The 22,518-nt window shown below is 53.3% G+C and overlaps 1 protein-coding gene across 5 annotated transcripts; it reads left to right on the top strand.

Annotated features, from left to right (window-relative positions):
• Positions 1-75: 75 nt before the first annotated feature.
• Positions 76-21,754, top strand: OCRL (OCRL inositol polyphosphate-5-phosphatase). 5 transcript variants are annotated; one of them, XM_071442851.1, is made up of 25 exons: positions 140-248; positions 338-417; positions 874-953; positions 1,797-1,835; positions 2,276-2,383; positions 2,456-2,539; positions 2,850-2,970; positions 3,059-3,220; positions 4,108-4,209; positions 4,615-4,729; positions 6,519-6,635; positions 6,767-6,957; positions 7,969-8,080; positions 9,522-9,631; positions 10,562-10,697; positions 11,906-12,016; positions 12,323-12,488; positions 12,683-12,918; positions 16,325-16,348; positions 18,563-18,682; positions 18,929-19,013; positions 19,440-19,567; positions 20,132-20,243; positions 20,346-21,289; positions 21,329-21,754. In XM_071442851.1, exons 1-24 carry the CDS (start codon positions 216-218, stop codon positions 20,468-20,470), a joined length of 2,697 nt encoding a protein of 898 aa, XP_071298952.1. In that variant the 5' UTR covers positions 140-215; the 3' UTR covers positions 20,471-21,289; positions 21,329-21,754. The 5 variants fall into 5 exon arrangements, with proteins under 5 accessions (XP_071298953.1, XP_071298955.1, XP_071298954.1 ...); XM_071442850.1 differs by having other exon boundaries at positions 2,273-2,383; XM_071442852.1 differs by lacking the exon at positions 16,325-16,348 and having other exon boundaries at positions 76-248; positions 2,273-2,383.
• Positions 21,755-22,518: the final 764 nt, after the last annotated feature.

Here is a 22,518-nt window from a genome sequence, read left to right as displayed (position 1 = left end):
CCGCGCGGTGGGAAGCGAGGTGCCGGACATTCAGGGGAACCCGGCAGATCCACAGGTCCCCCGCCCCCGGTGCACTCTCGGTTCCTGCCGCGCAGTCGGTGTACGTCGCGGGCAAGGGCGGTGGGGTCCTCCCGCCAGCAGGGGGCGCGGCGGCGGGCGCCGCTCTGCTCCGCGCCCGTGCCCAGCGCGGAGTCGCCGGGAGACCGAGCGCCGCCATGGAGGCGCGCGCCGCGGGATGTGGCCTGCTCGTATCCACCGTGCGCGAGGGGCTGGGCGAGCGGGGGGCAGCGGTGGGGCGGGGCAGGCCGGTGACCAGGTTTTCTTAACTGCGGCGCAGAGCGTTGCTGGCACGGAGGTGCGGGCCGGGCGGCGGGAGCCGTGCGTGCTCGGCCTGGAGCGGCGGGCCGGCCGCTACGGGTGAGTGCGAGCGTGGCGGGGCCCGGCTCGCCTCGGTCGGTGCCGCCGCGGCGGGGCCGGGGCGGGACGCGCCGTGCCCGTGCACGGCTTGGTTCTTCGCCGAGTGGCCACAGCCGACGTGACTCTCGGGATCCCTGCGTGCTCCCCTGGCGGGCTCTCCTCACCCTGCGGGCGGGGGCCCGCGAGACCGGCGCTGCGGAGGAGACTCCCCGATGCTCCTCCGGCAAGCAGAGCCGCTGCCATCCCGGTGTTGGACCTGCCCCGTGGCAGGGAGAGTTCAACAGCTCTTACTTCTCCCACGGGGTATCCGCGTCCTGCACGGTCTCACCTTCGTTGCCTTTTTCCTCCTCCTGCCCCAGAAGTTTAACGATAAAAATCAAACACTGTCTCTGTACACACAGCTCCCGTTTGTGTGCGTTGCTGCCAGGTTTTTATAAGCCTTCCTTCTGTCTGCAGGGTCGTTATTCGCTCCCAGGAGAAAGAAAACTCTGATCCGGATTATATTCCCATCAATAGCCGTTTTAAATGTGTGCAAGGTATTGACTGCTGGGGGGAAGGTTGAGAATCCCCTGCTGTTCATCCACAAACCTTAAATTTAATGGTGTTTCCTGACCTGTCTCCTGAGCCACAGCATATTGAATCCTTTCCTTGTGAAACAGCAAGTCACATTTTATGGCATCCCCTTGTTCCTCATCCAAGCAGGTTGTCATTCCATGTCAGCATGCACTTGTGAAGAACTTGGCTGGCTCCAGTGCGTGTTGGGCTTGGCATCACACAGAGCCAACACATGCAGAACCTGGTTTCAGGGTCTGGAATTTGGTGTCTGTCTCTCAGAGTTCTCTGCTATGCCAAGAGTTGGGAGCTGTTGCCTTTTCCTGCATGTTTACATCTAAACTTCCTAAGGTCTAGCAAGCTCTCAGCATCCCACCTATTGGATGAGGAAGGGCTTTAGGCCTTTTCTTGGAAGAACTTAAATAGCAACAAGTGACCCTGGGGCAAATCCTTGTGAGGAGTACAAGTCCGTTTTTCTGAATTTGCTCATTCCCTTGTGTGCAGCTCAGGGATGTTCTGCCCTTGGTCTTGCTCTGTAGAGAAGCTCTGAAGTTCCTTGTCAAGTTGGTCTTTCCCAAAGTACCTGCACTGATGGTGAAAAACCATCCAGGTGTATGAGAACTGTGTGGTGGGAATCTCCCTGGGACACTTGTTGGGAGGTGACTGTCCAGGTTCTCTCAGCCAGAACCGTTAGGAATGTACAGATGTAAATTAGAGCTCTTTGTTCCTGTCAGGACTCTCTCATGACTGGTAGTGTAATTATATGAGTCCTCAATTACTGCAGCATCCAGCGTAAGCTCTACTGATCCTGGCTTTCTCTTTTCTAGAGGCAGAAGAAACTCTGCTGATTGATATAGCTACAAACAGTAAGTTTCATAAGGGCAGTGGTGTAGCTAAAGATCCTGTTAGGGAAGAGCCACTGGTGCTTGTTTTGCCTTCCAGTCTTCCCCCAGGCTCAGTGTTTGTCCTCTGCTCAAACAGCGATGGTTTTCCCTCTGATATTGTCATCTGGCTGTGTCATGACACTCAGTTGCCATGACAGACAAGGTTTGAAATGCAAATGGTCAAAATGTCTGCAATTTTTCTTCCTGCTTTTAGAGCTCTTCTCTGCAAAATTGCAGTAGGGACGATTCCTAAAGACAGGAGAATGTGCTGGGGATACCCCAAGCAGGGTGGGGAGACCTCAGAAGCGCAGGGAGGATAACTTAGGTGCAGATTTCCATCACAAACAGCACCTGGAAGCTGGGTGGGAAGCCTGGGGACTCTGAGGCAGCCTGGGCTGATTCAGTGAGTGTGTTTGAAGCAGGCTGCAAGGTCAGGATCCAGGGTGAGGAGGCACCGGAGCGGCTCTTCGAGATCCCTGATGAGGAGCGCTGCTTGGGATTCCTGTCAGAAGTGCAGAGCATACAGGAAGGTGAGCAGAGTTGCCCCTGTGCTTGTGAAATTCTCTGCCAGCAGTTTCTGACAGGGATGGGTTTTTTTCCAGCCCACCTGAAAGCATCTCTTCCTGAACCTAAGGACTCAGCCATTTGGCATCAGGTGGAGAAGAGCCTCACAGGTCTATCTCCAGGTACAGTTGGCTTTGCTGCGGGGCCTGTGCAGTGCTGGGGTGCCCAGGGTAGGAGCTGGGTCTGGCCACACCTCCTTGTCTGTTAATTCCTTCCTGAGTGCTATTTTCACCCTTGGTTTGTGCATGTTAAGCTCCTTCCTGCCTTCCCTTGTGGTTAAGTGCCCCTTTCTCCCATTTCCAGGGTAACACAATTGATGTATTCCTACTGTCATTTGGTTTTTTGCTTTCTGTGAAGTTACATTTTTTCCTTCTTGATCTGAGCTCTTTCAGGTTGTTTCTCAGGGTGTTTTTCTTGGATTTTTCATTACAGGAGCTCTGGGGTTTGAGGATGACTTCAACACCCTGAGCCTAGAAGAGAAAAGGAACATGCAGAACCACCAGACGGGATCTCGACGGGAACCCCCACCTCCTCCTGTCCCTCAGAATAAGCAGTAAGTAATGTAGGGGATCTGTTCCCTTTTTTACTTTTCTTCCTAGACAGCAGAACTAGTTCTAGTGCTGCTCTTGCTTCCTTCCTAGATTTCACCGAGAGAGAGAAGGCGCATCCAGAGACCAGCCCAAGGTGACAAACACTATGCGCAAGATCTTTTTGCCCAGCACACATTCGGGGCAGAGAGAGGGACTCATCAAACATGTGCTGGCCAAGAGGGAGAAGGCCTACATCAACCTGCACAACTTCAGGTGAGAGCTGGGAGGGAAGGACAGAGCTGTGGGATCTCTCCTTTGAGCTTGAATCTCACCCAGGATTGGACCCTGGCAGCTGGTGGTGGGTTGCAGCTCAGGTGGCCAGTGAGGATGGTACAACCAAAAGTCTCGTGTCCATGGGGCAGCTGCTGCTTTTGTGTTATCTCTGTGTATGTCAGATCTCCTGAGCCTTGGTAAGGCTGGAGCAGATGGGCAGAAAGAGTGAAGACAGATGTCCCACCATAGTGTTGTGGTATTGCCCCTCGTGACGTGATGTTAAAAGAGCCAGGTGTTTGCTGGTGGAATGCCTTACTCTGAGAGGAATGTCACTGGGAGGGAGCCAAGCCTGGGAGAATTTTTGAGGAGCAGCTGAGGGAGCAGAGAAGCCTCAGCCTCGAGAAGAGGAGGCTCAGGGGGACTTTCTGGCTCTCCCCAACTCCCTGACAGGAGGGGGCAGCCAAGGGGGTTGGGCTCTGCTCCCAGGGAGCAAGGGAGAGTACAAGAGGAAATGGCCTCAGACTGCAGCAGGAAAGGTTCAGGTTGGACACCAGGAGGAATTTCTTCATGGAAAGGGTGGTCAGGCATTGGAAGGGGCTGCCCAGGGAGGTGGTGGAGTCCCCATCTCTGGAGGTGTGCAAGGAATGCCTGGACATGGCACTCAGAGCTCTGGGCTGGGTGACAAGGTGGGCATTGGGCGCAGCTTGGACTCAATGATCCTGGAGGTCTTTTCCAACCTCAATGATTCTGTGACTTTCAGTTCCCCCATGGCAGTCATTGCTCCATGCAGGGACAGCTCATATAGTGCATGCTTCCAGCCAGAACACTGCTGTGCTGCTGTGGTTTTCATTGTGTTTTCTAACAGCTCAGCTGCGTTTGTGTTGTAGGTTCTTTGTGGGTACATGGAATGTGAATGGGCAGTCTCCTGACAGCTTCTTGAACCCATGGCTGGTGTATGACATGGAGCCTCCAGACTTCTACTGCATCGGGTGAGCAGTTGGGGATCCAGGAGGGCTGGGTAGGGTTTAGGTTCGTGTCGTGCTCTCAGAGGCTGCACAGAGCTGAGCTGTGTCACACAGGGGCTGTCTGAGGGCAAAAAGCCATTGGATGAGGCAGAGGATCAAGTTGAACAAAGCTAGCACGACAGTAGATTTTCCTGGAGGTATCTGCAGAGCTCACTCATTGTCCTCTGTCTAAAATGGTGTTTCTCAGGGAAAGGGTTGCTGGGGACTTGGGGTAGGATCTCAAAGGCACATGGGGAAATTCTACTGCTTTATATAGCAAGTGGCCATAAAGAGCTGTTCTTCCAAGGGCTGTTGTTGGAGGTTTCACATTTCTGTAGGTAGAGGAGGATTTGCAGGAAGGCTGGAGGTGCTAAGCTCTTGGGTTTCCAGGTTCCAGGAGCTGGACCTCAGCACGGAGGCCTTTTTCTACCTTGATTCTACGAAGGAACAGGAGTGGCTGTCTGCTGTGGAGAGGTCCCTGCACCCTAAGGCCAAATACAAGAAAGTGAGTTCTGCTCAGTGGCATGGGGGCTTGTCATGGAGCTGGCATGATGGGAAGGAAGGAAAAAGGAAAAGGGCTTCCCTTTTCCTCCCTGTCCAAGGAGCAAGGCTTGGAGAAACCAAGCGTGATACTGGGCATGTGCATACCTGGGCATCTGTCAAATGTGTCAAGTTAAATCTGGAGAGTCTGTTTCTGCACTACAGTTGTAGGAAATATTGTCCTTTGAAGTGGAAATTTATAAAGGTGGGGACCACAATACCTTTATCAAATAGGAGGTAGTTGTAAGGGAAGCAGCAGGTTCAAATTCTCCATCTATATTACCTTCTCATCCTGTACTATAGAAGCCAGGTGTGTCCTGAGCTGGTAAATTAAATTAATAGATTTTCTCTGAAGGAATAGGATGATTTATGAAGTGCAATCTTCTGGGTGCTGCTGCCTTGAGTCAGAATTGCTTCAGCTGTGGCAGCAGGACTTTGTTCTGGCTGGTTTAGAGCAGGACACTGGTTTTATCTCTGCTATGACAAACTTTTATGCTGCAGGGACCAGTCCTGAATACATTAATGGGTTTCCCTTTCTTCCTTAGCCTATGTGTTTGCTGTCACAGCCCATACTGCTTGCTCTGAGCAGATGTTACAGGAAATGAAACAGGGAATAGAGTATCTTGCTGAACTGAGACCTATCAAGGGGAGCCAGGAGTCAGGGCCTGAACCGCAGAGGCTCCTGCTCCCTCTTCTCCCTTTGCTTCACTTTAGTTTTGGGTGAATTTCTCCTACTGTAGTGAAAGGGAGAGTGCAGGATAGGGCTGCAGGAGGTGGAGGTGGCTGAAGCTGTAGATAAGACTTGTGGTCACCTGCAAATTCTGCTCCTGCAGAGCACACCATCTTCTGGGCCCTTGCAGCCAAATTCTCTGCTCTCAGCTTCTTTCCTCACTCCATAGACTTAATCCCAACACATGTGAATGTTTCTGTGCATAGAGGTGAGCATGCAGACTGTGCTCAAGCAGGTGAGGCCTTGTCATTGTTTCAGAGTGGTGATGTCACTGTTTCACAGGGATGATACCACTGTTTTGGAGGTGCAGGAAGGTCACAGACTGGACAGTGTTGGCTTAGCACATGTAAAAGATCAGCAGCAGACCTGAGATCCCCACTGGGACAGGGCACATGAGCACAGTGTTAGCCTCTGTGGGCTGAGCTCTGTGGGAGCAGATAACTGCTCAGATCCAGAGAGGCCCTTGGCTTTAGGGAACAAGTATTTCCTGAGAATGAGTCAGTCTATGTAGCTCAGAGATACCTTTTGCTATCCTGTGCATCAGGCACGTCTGCCTCAGGGAAATAGGAACATCTCTGTCCATTCCCCTCTGCACTGGAGTCCGCAGTAAGCCAAGGTGGGCTCTGACTCCCACTGCATCTGCAGCCTCAGGACAGCCCCAGCCCTGGGCCTGGCTGGAGCACTCTGCTTGTGCTGGCTAGAGCACGGCAAGGGCTGAGACCCAAGTCACAAACTTGCTGGACATTTATTCAGTTTCTCTTTGTCTACCCTGTTGTAGGGAGGGACCAGAGTAGGGAATGCAGTGGGCTCAGCACCGCTGACAGCTCCTGGGCGGAGACAGATGGACCCCAAGAACCTTGCTGTTCAGGACAGGAGACTCTTTGGGTTCTGTTGTTGCAATTAGGGATTGAGTAGAGAACATGAGGAACAGGGAGAGCCAGAGCAGCAGAGCATCAGGCAGAGCAGATCAGAACTGCATTCCCGCTGCCTCTCCGGGAATTCAGGATCCCGTTTATTTTTGCAGGTGCAAATGGTCCGCCTGGTTGGGATGATGTTGCTCATATTTGCTAAGAAGGATCATCTGAGCAATATCAAAGAGATTGTGACAGAGTCTGTGGGCACAGGAGTCATGGGAAAGATGGTGAGTCACCAAGGCCAGCTTGTTGCTTCCTTGTATCCATGCAAGAAGTGGCACAGTCTGGTTTGGTTCACCTGTGCCATCCCAATCCTCTCACCTGTCACCCACTCCCCACTGGTCCCTCCTGTCCCTAGGGCAACAAGGGTGGTGTGGCCATCAGGTTCATGTTCTACAACACCACGTTCTGTGTCGTCAACTCCCACCTGGCTGCCCATGTGGAGGACTTTGAGCGTCGAAACCAGGACTACAAGGACATCTGTGCCCGGATGAGCTTCCTGATCTCCACCTCAGACTGTCTGTCTGAGCTCAACATCATGAAGCATGAGTGAGTTGCACCCTTTGGCAGTGGTGTTGAGTAATCCAAGTCAAGTCAGAACTGCAGCAACAGGAGGTTTCATGCAGATAAATAATTTGGTTTAATAAAATAATTTGAAATCCTAAGGGCTGTGATGTGCTGCAGTTCCTGCAGACAAACTGGTCACCTCCTTGTTGCAGTGCCTTATGCACCTGTGCCCAGTGTCCCTCTCCTTGTGTTTGTGTATAACTTCCTTTTCAGCAGGCCTAAACAGAATACAAATGGTTGGTATTTCTGTAATTAATACTTAAACCATTTAAAAACCAAAAATGTAGAGTGGATTAGTACAGAAAAAAACCTTGCAATATTAGATTATCCTTGATAATCTACTAATGGAAATGTTGAGGTTTGACTATAAACAGGAAGAGCTTTAGTACTAGCAAGGGGTTTAAATTTTAATCTTTAAAGGAAACCTTTATGGAGTAAAGAGTGCATCCCATGAGTGCTTCTTTAGCTGCTGACAGCAAGAAGGCTGTAGGCCTGTTTGGAAGCCTGGAGAAGACTGGGGTGGGAGCAGGTGCTGCTGAGGTATGGCTGATGGCAGGGATGGGAAACAATGTCCAAAAGGTTGTAACCTTCAGGAACCTAATTCTGCTCCTGCTAATTCAGCGTCAGGCGGTCTTGGCTCAGTAGGTGGTGCAGCAGTGGCCTGCTCTGGTTGAAGGAAAGGCAGTGAAAAGGCAACAGGTAAAAGCAGGGTGTACATGAGGGATAACCCTGCAGATGCCTCACCTGTCCCACTGGATGACCAGCTGACTCTGCTTAATGAGCTACACCATGGCTCTCTTCTTAATATGAGAAGAGCCTCAACACCAGCTGGACTTTGTGTGAACACTGGTCTTGCTTCATTAGAGTCAGTGCTGTTCTCTTGGATCAACCTGGGAGAGTGGAAGGTGTCCCTCCCCAGCTGGTACAAGATAAGGCTTAAGCTCATTTCCAAACCAGACCATTCCATGATCGTTTGTGTATCTTTGTTTGCAGCGTTGTTATCTGGCTGGGAGACCTGAACTACAGGCTGTGTCTGCTGGATGCCAGTGAAGTGAAGAATCTCATCAGCAAGAATGAACTTCAGAAACTGCTGACTTATGACCAGGTGAGTGAACTCGCTCACATTCACCCCATCCCTGGGAGGTCATCTTGGTTTGGGAGGTGCCTCTGCTAGGGAGGAGCTGGCAGACACGGAGCTGGGGATGGGGCTGGAGCACAGATCTGATGAGGAGCAGCTGGAGGAACTCAGCCTGGAAAAGAGAAGGCTCAGGGGGATCTTCTTGCTCTCTACAACTCCCTGAGAGGACGGTGCAGCCAGGTCAGGGTTGGTCTCTTCTCCCAGGTAACAACTGGGAGGACAAGAGGAAATGGCCTCAAGTTGTGCCAGGAGAGGTTCGGGTTGGATATTAGGCAAAATTTTTTAATGGAAAATGCTGTCCAGCCATGGCACAGACTGCCCAGGGCAGTGATGTCCCCATTCCTGGAGGGATTTAACAGACATGTAGAGGTGGCACGTGGGGACATAGGTTAGTTGGGGCCTTGACAGTGCTGGAGGAACCATTCGAGTCAATGGTTTTGGAGGACTTTTCCAACCTATGTAATTCCATTGCACACTGCAATAAAGGTCTGGACACAGACATCGACACTGGACCCTGACAGAGCTCTGAGTGTGCTGGTTGCAACATCCCCCTAACAAAACCAAATTGTCCATATTGGGGTAACTGGGTAACTCAGGCAGTCACTGTGTAAGTGAGTCTGTGTCTCAGTGCAGGAGTTCCCTCTACAAGCTGAACACAAGCATTTGTAACAGCAACAAAAGCTGCTGCGATCAGTGTTGTGAAAGAGGTATTGATTTGGAGTCCAAATCTGCTCAGCCAGTTTGACCTGAATTCTGTGCTGTCGCCTTCCCTGCTCGGCACTTCCCTGCAGCACACAGAAGCTGGTGGCAGGTTCCTTTCAGGTGAAGGGTTGCACCTGGGAAACATGAACAGCAGTGGTGCAATGTCACCTCTGACACAGTTTAACAATAAATTTGGTTGGTTGTCCTCTGTAGCTCAATTTTGCTGTGCTACAGAGCTTTGTTCAGGAAACAGCTGTAGCTTAGGTCTTACTGAGGAAAACATCCAGAAGAGGAAAGGAGCAAAGGAGGGTGGTGCCAGGTTGTCAGGCAAGTGCAATCCTGGAGGCTCTTGCTAAAATGATTGGTGGGGAACAATTAATGATGACAATCCTAAGCCTGAAAACTGATGAAAGCATTTAGTAATTAATATTTCCCTTAACTCTTGCTTGAAGCTGCCTGCATGGTCTGGTGAGCAGTACGATGCTCATTTGTACTCAGTCTGTTTGGAAAACTTTCCACTTGTGTGTTAAAGGTGTGAGGTCTGAGAGGCAGTTTGGGGTTGTCTGTGAATCCCACAGAATGGCCACAGGCCACGCTTTCTCTGCCTGTAGATCTGCTCTCTAACACTGCTGTGGCAAGGGAGGGTTTCTTGGGTTTGGTTGGGTTTGGTTTTTTTTCTTTTTAAAGCTTTTTTTTTCTGCTTTAGCTGAATATTCAGCGCACTCAGAAGAAAGCATTTGCAGATTTCATGGAGGGAGATATTAAATTCATCCCCACGTATAAATATGACTCTAAAACAGATCGCTGGGACTCCAGGTACATTGGCTGCAACTGGGTGTATTTGCCTATGACATGAAACACATTTTTCACAAAATTTGATTTCCTGCTTCTTAGAACTGCATACCTGTCAGTGTTATGTTTGGCCTTCGTTTCTTTCCTGCTTTCTGCAATAAGCAGCCCCCTGTGTACGTTGAGCAGGCACATCCCTTAAACCTCTGTAGCTGCTGATCCCACTGGATGAAGGCAGGTGAAGTGGGAGCTCAGGTGACCCTGCACTGGGGCCTTCTTCTATTACCAGGGACAGGCAAACAGTATAAAAAAGGAATTGAAGAGCTAAGGAAACAGGCTCTCTGAGTCACCCTGTCCCCTGACTTGCACACCCACAGGGTGGCTGCACTGTGATAGCAGCTGTGGTTCCTGCTTGGTGCCTCCCACAGACATGGCTGCATCTGCTGCAGGGGCTGCTCCGAAGGGAGAAACTCCCAAGAAGGACTTCCAAACAATGTAGTGATTGAACTTGACTTGCCATGTTTATGAATCACCACAGTAGTTAATCTGAAGAAGGATAACCCAGGATTCAGGCTTCACAACATAATACTAGTCACTGAGTAGACTTTCTGGAGTGGAGACAATAAGTGATGGGTTGGATTGTTGGCAGAAAGTCTGGCAGCACAAGAAAGTCATGCAGCTTGGGTCACAGCACACATGGGGTCAGGCTGTGGTGGGCTTGACTGAGGGTTATTTTGTTTTCTGGTGCTGGAAAGGATGGGAATTTTATCCGCTGTATTGGGAAAGGCGGAGAGAGCAGAAGAAATAACAGAATTCAAGTTGGGGTAAGTGATAGGAGTTCATTCCATCACTGCTGTGATGATGTGGGTGGAGAGAACTGCCTTGTTGGGAAGAGGAACAGCTTGGATGGCTTGATAGGATTGTTGGATTCCCCTGGTAACCTGTTTTTCTTTGTAGTGGTAAGTGTCGTGTGCCAGCGTGGTGTGACCGGATCCTTTGGAGAGGAGGGGATGTCAGTCAGCTCCGGTACTGCAGTCACATGGACCTCAAGACCAGTGACCACAAGCCTGTCAGCGCCCTGTTCCGCATCGGGGTGGGTTTGTGTGTTTGTTGGGGCAGGATCCCAGCGCTGCCAGGCATTCCAGGCATTACTGTGGGAGGCGGTGACAGAGTCAGGGCACCTCTGCTAAGGCAAGAGTTGCAAGAGGACACATGAACCCAACTGAGGTGTGCCTGCTGTGGGGGTGCTGCCTCTGGCAGCATGGGAATGCATGAGTCCTGCTGTTCCCTCCTCCACATGGAGACACAGCAGCAGCCTGGACCTGGCTGTACTGTGCTGCGTCGGATGTGTCATCTGTTTCACACCTGGATGTCTTCAGTGGAGAGTGACAGCAAATTCAGGTTTTTTGGCGCAGCCAATGGGGACACTTCATGTCCATTTTTGCTACCTCCTGCTCCCTGGGTGGCTCAGGTCACAGAATGGGTCAGCTTGGAAGGGACCATGGTCGGTTGTTGGGTCCCATCTCCCTGCTCCAGCAGGGCCATCCTAGAGCACACGGCACAGGATTGTGTCCAGGCAGTTCTGGACTCTCTCCACTGAGGGAGATTTCACAGCCTCTCTGGGAAATCCATTTCAGTGCTCTGTCACCCACACAGTGAAGAAGTTCTTCCTCATGTTCCCATGCCTCTTGTGCCATTGCTGGCCCCCACAGAGCAGAGCCTGGGCCCTGCTCTGAGCCCTCCCTGCAGTCAGGAACAGACAGAGCCCCTCTCAGCTGTGTGTCCTCTTGAGGATGAACAGCCCCAGCTCCCTCAGCCTTTCTGTGTAAGGGAGATGCTCCAGGCACTTTAGCATCTGCATAGTTTTTGTTGGCCCCACTCTGGGGCCTCTATATCTCTCCTGTACTGGGGAGCCCAGAACCAGACATGGCATATCATGTGTGCCTCACCTGCGCTGAGTAGAATAGGCTGAGTCTATTTAAAGAAAAGCCTTTCCCCTTTCCCTGTGGACAATCATGAGAAATGCTGCAGCATGCCAGTGTTGTCTCACAGAGGTTGCCTCCAGTGATCTCCCAGTTGTGTGACCAGTGGCCAGACAGACCCTGGTAACACCTGCAGCAGTGAAATCTGTGTAAAGTTGCAGACACAGCTTGGGACTGCACACATGTGTGTGAACTCTCTCAGCCTTGCAGCTACAGAAGCAAGTGCTTAGATAAATAATTCACTTCTGCAGCTCATGATCAAGAGAGTTCCTGTGAAAGCCAGTCAGAAGTTTCCTTGAGTGTTTTTTGTCTCCCACAGGTGAAGGTTGTGGATGAGCAGAAGTATCGGAAGCTGTTTGAAGACATTGTTCGTGTAATGGACAGGATGGAGAATGACTTTCTTCCTTCGCTAGAGCTGAGCAGGAGAGAGGTGAGGATGAACCTGGGATCACTGTCCCTGCCCAAACACAACAACCTTCAAAGTGCCAGAACTTCTTTCAAAGACCTTGTTTCAATTAACTGGATTATAGAAAATTGAACTCTATCCTTTATCTTATGATCAGGAATTGGGTTAGCGAGGACATGTTGTCTTGGCTCTTTGGCAGGACTTCTGTGAGGAATTCTGCATTAGGTGGGCTCCTCTCAGCCTCAGGGGGCCACTTCAGAGTCTGTGGGGGGGCTGGCCATGGGCCATATCCTGGCCACTAATATCGCTCGATTTCTTTTTGCTCTACAGTTCGAGTTCGAGAACGTGAAGTTCCGTCAGCTGCAGAAACAGAAGTTCCAGATTACCAATAATGGGCAAGTCACCTGTCACTTCTCCTTCATCCCAAAGCTCAATGACAACCACTACTGCAAGCCATGGCTTCGGGCCGAGCCTTGTGAAGGTTACCTGGAGCCAGGTGAGTGTAGTGCTGTAGACCCCCCCAATCCCATTTCCATACAGTCCTTCCTGTCTTTCCTGTGTCCCACCTTCCTTGCCATCAGTCTTGTCTGTCTATGCTGTTGTGGCCTTTGTCCCTTCCACTGTATGTTTGTCCCCATCATCCCTTTTGGAGAGTGTCTGTCTGTTCTTGAGTGCTCCAGTGTGTTGCAGATGAGAGCACAGAGATCTCCCTGGATGTGTACGTCAGCAAGGACTCAGTCACCCTCCTGAACTCTGGCGAGGATAAAATTGAGGATATTCTTGTCCTGCACCTGGACCGAGGGAAGGACTATTTTCTGACCATCAGTGGGACCTACCTGCCCAGCTGCTTTGGCACTTCGCTTGAGGCCTTGTGCCGGATGAAGCGACCCATCCGAGAAGTTCCAGTCACCAAACTCATAGACCTGGTGAGTTCTGAAGGGCTCTTCTAACCCAGAGAAGCCTGATTCCCTCCTGATTGCTCCCAAAAGCAGGAGCAGTACCTGCAGGTTAGGCTGTCTGTGCTGGCTCTGAGATGAGTGACTTCACAGAGCTTGAGGTGCTCTTTTATTCTTCCTGTCTACCACAGCCAATGGTTTTGACAGCCTTTTTACTGAGTGAGCTCTGAATATTGTTTGATGGGATGAAAAAGTGATCCCAGCACCTCATGTTGGTGTTACTGGTGCTGGCAGGCTCAGCTGGATGGCACTGCAGTGTCATAAGAGATGTGATTAGCGTCCTCTCATCCAAGGTATATGAGCTTCTTTTGCTATGATGAGTGCCTTGGAGGCCTTTTCCTTCTGGATACATTCCCACTGCTCAGGGGAAGGAGCAAGCAGAAGCAGAAGGACCAAAGTGTGTGGTGTGGGGTGCTGAAGGACACAGCTCAGCAGATGAGCAATGTCACAGCCTCTCTGGCCATTTCCTCCCACACCAACCACAGTGAGAGATAATGCCTCGGGTGAGAGATAGTTCATCAGGGAGAGATCTCTCTGTGGTGCAGCAAACTGTTCCTCTCCCCAGCCTATGCCAGCCCCCAGCATCAATTTTCCTCCTCCCACTGCTCATTGTGTGCATGAGAGAGGGTGCAGTGGTGCCCTTGTCACCTCTTGTTTTTTGGGTACTCTCAGCTGTTTCTGTGGTTGTCCCATTTTGGGGATGTAATTCTGATTTCCAGGCTGGTTTCCTTCATCTCTCCTTACTGCCTTACCTGGCCATGTTCCAGTGAGGTGCAGCAGCTCCCGAGTGCCAGTTCATGTCCCCATTCTTGTTCAGGCAGGAGAGTCCTTTCTTTCTCTCCACCTGAAAGCTCAGCCCCATTATTTGAGTCTCTCTGCCATGTGATATCTTTCCTCTCCTCTCCTATCTCACAGTCTCACCCTTACATGAGGGGCTTTTTGTCCAGCAAGCTGCTGCTTTTCCACCTCTGTAGATTTGCCAGCCTCCACTCCCATTGTTTCCACATTTTCTTATCCCTTCAGCAGTTGTCCAGTGCCTCTCCCTGCCTCTTTCAGTTCCCATCTTTTATTGTAGGTATCTACTTTTCTCACAAGTCCAATAGACAGAGAAGTCCATTTTATATGAGAATTTTGACTTTTTAATCTTTTGACTTTTTTGACACTGATCAGGCTAGGCAGGATGCAGGTGGCAAGATACGGTGTTTGCCTCCTCAGGTCAAGCAACTGATCCAGGCTTCAGCTCCTCAGATTTCTGAGGATTTGGTTATGGTCAGTCTTGTTCTAGAAGTGGGTCTGGAACATTTCACTGGCCTTGGTTGCTTTTCTACCTGCTTTTTCCAGCTCAGCACCAACTTCTTGCTTGATAGAGAGGAATTTGGGCCCAGACCCTTCGCTCTGCCCTCACAGACACTAACACACTGTTAGATTTGTAAGAGTTCATTGAGGCTTCTTCTCCTTCCATCTAAAGATTTCCTTCTCCTGCTACTCAGTGAAGCATCTAGAAATAAAGCAGGCAAAACAGTCAGCAAGGAGCACCTGCTCCAGTGTCTGCAGCAGGGACACAGCTCTCCTTATGGGCATGGGGGCATATTTTAAGTTTTTTGGTTCTGATTTTACCTGTGAGCTGAGAAATCCTTGGAATCAGACCAAGCTGAGCACTTGCTGCCTGGGTCAGTGGTACTGGGGCTGCCTGCCCTGCAAGCTGGAGCATTTGGGTGCAGTTCCCTGAGTTTTTGTGCTGCTCAGGCTGTGTGAGGCTGGCAGTGTGTGTGCATTAAGAACCTTCTGCACTTGCATGGGCTCATCCTTCACTGGACCAAACATCTTCCTGAGCCTAGCTAGACTTTTTCTGTGTATTTCAGTGGAGAGAGGTCTGGAGATCCAGTCACTGAGGGGCTGAGGTAGGTGGGTGCGGGATAGCACCATGCAGGTGGGAGTTTGTCTGGGAATGGCTTTCCTGGTTCTCCAAGGAGGGAGACAGTGACATGGCTGCTGTCACTTGAGCACCTCTCCTTTGGGATTTCAGTATTAGTGTCTCATCCTGTTTTTTCTTGGGATCCTATTTTGGGTTTTAAAAAGCCTCTTGAAGAACCCCTGTGAGGAACAGGTGAGTCTTGTGGAACAGATCGTGCTGAAGGCTCAACATTAGGGAGAAATTGTTCCCTGGAAGGGTGGGGAGGCCCTGGCACTCTTTGCCCAGAGCTGCCCAATTCCTGGAAGTGTCCAAGGCCAGGTTGGAAGGGGCTTGGAGCAACCTGAGGATAGTGGAAGATGTCCCTGCCCATGACAGAAGAGTGGAATGAGATGAGCTTTAAGGTCCCTCCCAACCCGAACCACTCTGTGATTCTGTGGAGAGGTGAGCAGCCAGGCTCAGGTTGGGGGGTGAGGTGCACATGACTCACCCGTTACAAAAAGTGCAGGTGGCCGTCTGCCCTCCCAAGCCTGTGACTGTGTCCCTCCCCCTGTGCCTCAGGAGAGAAACCTGTGCCAGCTCCTGTTCGAAGCAAGCTGTTCTCAGGAAGAGGACAGTCTGTTGTGGCTCAGGGAGGCTCCAGAGGAAGCAGGCACTGCAGAGGCCACAGGGGACCCTGAGATGCTCCTCCCTCCTGGTGTCCCTGTGCCATGGGAGCTGCAGCTGCTCCCAGCTCAGCCTGGGAATGCGCTGGGGCAGTTCCCACCACAAAAGGTCAATCTGCCAAGACTCTGTATGGACAGCCTGCTTCTGTTTCTTCCTGCAAACCTATGAGCAGTGTCCAGCCGGCCCTGGCTCTACAGGGATGGCTGTTTGGGGATGCTGAGGGCTTGGCTGTGCTGCCGGAGGGCTTGGCACACTCCTCTCTGTGCAATGCTAATGCTCTTAGGCTGCAGCAGCAGCAGCCGGGTTTGAGCACAAACCCTCATTTCCCTGACGGTACCGAAAGCTGCTTAGGGGCCCTGTGAGCTCCACAGCTGCCACACACTCAGAAACACAGATTTAGCCCAGGGAACGTTTTATCTCTGGCCTGATCACAAGGGAAGATGGCTGAAATAATGTAGGGACAGTGATTGTGACTAGGGAACTTCTTGGTGGTCACGTCTCATCTGCCCATGGCCCAGCTGTTGGCCAGTGAACAGTGCTGTCTAAGCCCCTTGGAGGGCTTTCCAGAAATCCTGATGAGGCTGTGCATCATATGAGCAGGATTGTTGTTAATTGGCAGGCAAATCTCTCACCACAGGTTTAACTTTGGCCGTGTCAGCAAAATGTGTGAAGGACCTGGTGTTCAGTGGGTTCTTGTAATGCAAATTAGGCTTCTGCTTAATCACAAGAGTTGATCCGAGAGTGCTTTCTCCCTCTTAACCACACTTTTTCCTCTCCTCTCTTTCCTGCTGCTCTCAGGAAGAAGACAGCTTCTTAGAAAAGGTAACACGAGCAATTGCTGCGTGGCAGTCTGCTTCTCAGTGGTGTGTTTGTAAAGAATGGGAGCTTTTCCCTTGTTTTCTGTGGCAGAGGGAAGGGGAGGGGAGCACAGAGGGGACATGGCTGCCAGCAAAGCTTCTTAGCACAGCTGTGGGCTGGATGAGAGCATGGAGAAGCATAGAGTGACCCCAGAGCCAAGCCCAACTGCAATGTTGAAGCTCATCAAATTCGCTTTGGGAGGAAAAAAAAATTACTTTCTTGATCCTGACAGCAATGTTAGATATTCCCAAAAAAGATTGGCAGCCTTTGACATACCTCTGACCATAAGGAGGGCTTCACCACAGCATCCTCTCAGACCTGTGAGAAGAGGGCTGGAGGAGGAAACTCAGGTCTTTTGTTCCTTCCATCTGGTTGTGTCCCTGTGGAGGCCGAGGGAGGGCCTTGTGCAGGAGGTGGATATTTCTGTGCCTCCTCAAGCAGGGGAGCTGAGACTGCTGGCTCTGATGGCCACAATGCCCAAGTGGGATCACTGCTTCCCTTGGCACCCATGCTTGGTGCTGGAGCCAAGCAAGGAAAACTTCCTTGGGAGAGCAAGTGGGAAATGCTGGGGGTGTTCAGTAACTCTCCCTGCGCTGGGTCTGACATTTGTAACTTGTTCGGGCTGGTTCTGCACCGGCTTCCCAGTCTGAGGGAGTTGTTCCTCTCTGGGCTGTCAGCACAGTAGCAGAGCACAACAGGAGAGGGAAGGAATGTTCCCTCTCCAAGAGGGGATCAAGCTCGGGTGTTTAACCTCATGAAACTCACATACTCCCTCCTGGCAGAGGAGAAGGGAGGAGTTTTGATTTTTGGGAGCATCTTCCCGTGGGAAGGACCTGGCGTACCTCTCTTCCTCACACGCGGCAGGAGAGGGCGCTCGGGGCCCGGCCAACGTGCGCCCGCCTCCTCCCCCTGCTCCTCTTCCTTCTCGTCTGCCCCGAGGCACCTTGAGCCTTCTCTGAATACCTGGGATCTCCTGTATGGGGGTCTCCACAGCTCCCCCAGTCATGCAAAGGGCTGCTCCAGCTCTTGGCTCCAGTGATGCCCTGACACGGGGTTTCTGTAGAAGAGCCTCAGCCCGGGTAGAGAGTCCACAGATCTGGGAGAGGGTCTGCAGCTCTCCCCCTTTCCCTTTTAGAGAAATTCTGTAATGCTCTTGCCTGACATGCTGCTTCCCGACCTTGCCAGTGCATGCGGCTGAGCAAGGCAGCTGTGCAGCCGTGACTCCTCATCTGCTGGCAGGGTCAGACCTGATGCTGTGCAGGGCAGAGCTGTGCTGTGTGGCAACTGGGGCTACTGCCCGTGCCACCAGGGCTTGTGTCAGCTTGGTGTGTCTCTGGGCATAGCAGGGAAGCCGCCCCTGACTGCTGTCAGTGGCTGTGTGTGCTGCAGGAACAGCCATGGCAGTTTTTCCTCAGCTGGTGTGAGGTGCTTTCTGTGTGGCTTTTGGACTCCTCTGCTGGTGGCGGGGTTGTGTTCCTGCTTGTGCTGCTGGTTCCTGGGTGCTTTGGGAGTGCTGGGCATGGCTTCCTCCTTGGAGGTCACAGGAATGTGAGCGATCGTGAAGTGAGAATAAAATCAAGCCAAGAACGTGGATCCGGTTAAAGCTTGGTGTGATGGAGACATCTGAGCCACAGGAGCACATCAGCTGCTCCACAGGAGTAAGCAGGAACTGTGACAGTGGTGGCCTCTACTCAGTGAGAGCTCTCCTTGGGAAAATCAAGGAAGAAACTTGAGGAGTCAGGACAGTTGCAGAGCCCTGAGAGCAGCCGTGGCTGGAGCACCCGGAGGCAGGGAAGGGGTGGTGGGGTCGGTGGGGATGGGGCTGGGCTCCCCAGTGTGGCAGCTCCTGCAGCACAAGGACCGGCTGGGTCCCAGCCTCTGTTGGCTGCAGGATGGGAGCTGGGATGGGGCCAGGGCACCGTGGGCAGCCAGAGCCACCTCCTGGGGGTCTGAGGGGGCTGGGGCTGTTGGAGAGACCGGGCAGGTTGTTCCATGGGGCAGCAGAAGGGAGAGGAGCCAGGACCTGTGGGGCAATGGCTGGTGCTGTGGAAGTGATTCAGGGCTAGAGCACCCCAGGGTCCTGCTGCTTCCCCTGTCTCAGCTTTCCCTACCAGGGACTAAGGGAGTGAGGCAGAAGGGACTGAGGTTTCCCTGAGCCCTTGTGTGCTTTCTCTCCAGGAGAAATCCATCCTGCAGATGGGCTCCCTGGACAGTGAGGAAGCAAGTGAGGTGCCGCTGCAGGTGCCAAAGGAGATCTGGCTCTTGGTGGACCACCTATTCAAGCATGCCCTCCACCAGGTGAGAGGGAGGGTGAGGGAGGGGGCCTGTGCCACACTGGAGGGAGGGGGCCTGTGCCACACTCTCCTGGTGACCTGGTTCCTCACACACACCTGGTGATCAGCTCCAGTTTGTTGTTTACAGGGCAAGGCTTTTCCCTGGGCTGAAAGCACTGGCTGGGTGTCCCAGGGTTCACCATTCACTGGGAGTCACCATGTGCCTTTGTGGGGAAGGTAACTTACTCCATTCCTGTGCTGTTTTTGACAGGAGGACCTGTTCCAGACTCCAGGCATGCAGGAAGAGCTGGAGCAGATCATTGACTGCCTGGACACCAGCATTCCCGAGACAATCCGTATCCTTCTGTGATGGATCTCAACTCTGCTGGGAGAGTTCACTCTCGGGAGAGCTTGTCTGTCACCTTTACCTGGCAGGGTTCCTGGCAAGGATGGGCTCCCCTTGGTCCCCCCACAACCTCTCTCAAAGTTGAATCAGGGCTGGCCAAAGCAGCCGGGGGCTCTGGAAGCTTCTGCAGGGCTGTGCCAAGTGCAGGAGCTGGGATACTGAAGAGCATGGTCTGGAGAAGAAGCTAATGGAGCAGGGGGCTTCTGTGCAGCCAGAGGGTGGGAAATGCAGTGTAGGGTTTTTTATGGATGGGGGACAGTGGAGGAGAAGGAGAGGTTAGACAGGCAGGAAACTTGTGTGTCCTCCTGTGAGATGAGCATCTGGGTAGGGAGGGGCTCTCTCTGCTCAGCATGACCCTTGATTCCCAGCCCTCCAGCGGGCAGTAATCACTCTGTGGCTGAAGCTCTCCTCATCTTCCTGGAGGCTCTGCCAGAGCCTGTGATCTGCTATGAGTTGTACCAGCGATGCCTGGAGGGGTCCCACAGCAGCCGGCTGTGCCGACAGGTGCGTCTGCTGCCAGCTCAGGGCAGCTCCTGCTGCTGTGGGCTGTGCCATGCCTCTGGGCCTGCCTGGGCCCTGCTCCCTGCCTGGGGGCTGACAGTGGCTCTGGGAGAGTGGACAGCTCTTCCAGAGAGACCCCAAGTGAGCCCTGTCTTACCCTGAGCACATGGGGAACGGGGAGGGGCCAAGTCACCCCTGGTTCTGAGGGCTTGAGCACCTGCTCAGAGCTACAGTTCCTGTCCTTCATGGAGGGCTGTGCATGGCTCTTAACAGCTGGTGGGGCAGCAGGCCAGCTCAAGCATGTCCCTGAGCAGATGGGGAATTTTTGAGGCATTGAGAGCTGGGATCCAACTAAAAACAAGCAGGAAGCAGCCACAAGGCACTGGGGATTTTTTCCTGGTGACACAGCTTTCCTTGAAGTAGTGTCACCAGGAGCCACAGTCCACAAGTGCCATCAGTACTAGGGCTGCCAGCTGTCGGTAAGTTGCTGTGGAACCTGGAGTGCCACACATACCCAGGCTGCAGCAGTGGGAGCTGGAAGAGCTTCCTGAGACCATTTCCTTGCAGGTGATCCTTCAGCTGCCGAGCTGCCACCGCAACGTGTTTCGGTACCTAATGTCCTTCCTGCGGGAGCTGCTCAAGTACTCAGAGGACAACAACATCAGTGCTACCATGATCGGTGAGTGTTGTTCCTCTGTGGCCCTCGCTCCATCCCAGCCTCTTCCTGTGCCTCCCAAGGTCTCCGTTCCTCACCAGTGACTGATTTTACCTGCCTCCACAGCTGCCCTGTTCTCCAGCCTCCTCCTGCGCCCTCCGCCCAACCTGATGGCCAGGCAGACCCAGCAGGACCGCCAGCGTGCCATCAACTTCCTCTACAGCTTCCTGCTCAGCGGGGACGAGGAGTGACTCGTGCCGTGTGCCAAAGGCAGGCCCGCGCTCCAGCCGGGCCTCTGACAGCTCCGAGGGGTAAAGGCTCGAAGCTCTCCAAGTGCTGTGTTTACAGTGGGAAGGGACAGTTCCCCCTCCTTGCCACGCCATACCCCACGCTGCAGAGGACCTGCACGCTCATTGCACTGCCATCCACCTCTGGAGCCTCCGGCTTCCCCGTGGGAGCCAGGTGGATGTGTCGATACCCGAGCACTGTGCCAGCACCCATCGTCCCGTGGCAGTATCACCAGTTCCCAGGTCACGCTTCTCTCTGTGTCACCTCCATCTCCCAAGAGCTGCTGTAGAGAAAGGTGGGGATGGCTGGTGCTCTTGGAGGCTGTGGCACACTGTGTCCCTCCAGTGCCAGGTGTGTGTGCTGGTGTGTACATCACCCCAGACTGCTGTGGGACATGTGCCACCCTCTGCCACACAGCCGTGCCAGCCCTGATGCCATCACTGTGCTATGGACCGTGCTGACCCAGGAACGTTGTTTGGACATTTGGCCTCTCCCCTTCACATGGCCTCCCCCCTCTCCCCTCCCTCCCTCCCAGGACACAGGGCCTCAGCACACAAGTCTGTCCCTGCACCCCCCACTCTGCCTTCAATTTCCTCTCCCTTCCCTGCCTCAGCTTCCCCCAAGGGCACAGGATGGTGGGTGGCTTGCAGTGACCAGGGTCAGATAGAGCCATGAGCTGCCCTCTGCTCCTCTTGGGCTGTTCTGTGCATTTGGAGCAGGATGGGACCCCTGTCCCTCTCGCCCAGCCTACAGTGTGGGGGTAGGACAGGCTGGGTCACCAGGTGCAGATGGAGTCCATTGTCTCCTTCCTGGGGTGCTAGCAGAGGGTGTGGGTTTTGGGGGAGTGAAAGGAGCCACAAATGCTCCTCAGGGGCCAGAGGAGCAGCTGTGGGGGCTGTGCACGGGGGCTGCTGTGCGAGGGTCACACACAGCTGTCTGAGGGGACAGCCCTGGGGCTGGTGACTGAGGGTGCAAGAGTGGTCTGTCCCACTGAAACACTAAGGCCTGTGGGGCCATGTGGCCTCAGGTGAGGGAGGCCAAAGCCAAGGGGAGGAGGTTGTGGTCACAGAGCCCCCACTGATGCCTGGGCTCAGCCCAGGGCATCGTGTGGCCCTGTGGTCCCCATGCACTGGCTGAGCTGCTGCAGGCTCCCCTCCCTTTTGCCTTTTTCTTATCCTTAAAATTTTTAAATTACATAATTTATTGGGAAACTGTTCGTTCCAAATAAACCTTCGTTGTGCAAGGCCTGGGGGCTGTGCAGGGCACACCTGCCTTTCCTCATGCAGTTCTGCACTGTCATGGAGCCCTGCCTGGAGCTCCAGGCTCACTCTGGGGACAGCTGAGGGCTGGGCTCTCCCCCAGCCACTTCAGGAGTGTGCTGGGCACAGGTGGAGACAGTGGCAGAAGGTCCCATGCTGCTGGTTCCTGCTGGTTGGGCTCCTGGGTGCACCCCTGATGTGCTGGCACTGCAGCCCAGTGCCCATCCCACAGTGGGTGGTGGCACGTGCCCCACCGGGATGGAGATGGCACTGAGTCCAGCTGGGTGCAGGAGGGTGCTGGTGCCAGTGTGTGGCACACAGCTTTGGCAGCCCAGAGCAGTGATGCCTGTGTGCCCATGGCCCTGCTGGGCCAGCAAGGGCAGCGTGGTGGAGAAAGCCCGCACGTCCTGCTGCAGGAAATGGCAGCCGGTGTCATCTCCATCTGCTTCCTGCCGGCTCCTTGGGAGCAGGGCTGTGCCTGGCAGCTGCTCCCGTGCTGTCACCGAGGTGACCAGTGCTAGGTGCCGGCATTGTTCCCGCGGCCACCACATTCCTGCCACTGCCGGCGGAAATGCCGGAGCGAGAGGGAAGCTCTCATGCTCCCTGGGGATGGGACACAGCCTGGGCCTGCCCATCCTCCTCCTCATGAGGCTGCAGGGATCCTTGTGGGGGACCCTGGAGGCTGTTGGGGGTGCAGCTCTGGGGCTCTCACTCATGCATCGGCCCACCGTGAACATGGGCACTGAGGGATG

This window comes from Agelaius tricolor, unplaced genomic scaffold (assembly GCF_023055355.1).
Source record: "Agelaius tricolor isolate 1412-34295 unplaced genomic scaffold, bAgeTri1.0.p SCAF_17, whole genome shotgun sequence".
NCBI lineage: Eukaryota > Metazoa > Chordata > Aves > Passeriformes > Icteridae > Agelaius > Agelaius tricolor.
The sequence above is the reverse complement of the archived record's forward strand: the minus strand, read 5'-3'. Positions and strand labels throughout refer to the sequence as shown.

What these genes read in the sequence shown, in the direction of transcription:
- OCRL (XM_071442850.1), top strand. Translation starts at nt 216, where the DNA reads ATGGAGGCGCGCGCCGCGGGATGTGGCCTGCTC. An exon ending in CCGTTTTAAATGTGTGCAAG is followed by an intron (nt 954 to 1,796) that starts GTATTGACTGCT and finishes TCTCTTTTCTAG; the next exon opens with AGGCAGAAGAAACTCTGCTG. An exon ending in ACAGATCGCTGGGACTCCAG is followed by an intron (nt 9,632 to 10,561) that starts GTACATTGGCTG and finishes TTTTCTTTGTAG; the next exon opens with TGGTAAGTGTCGTGTGCCAG.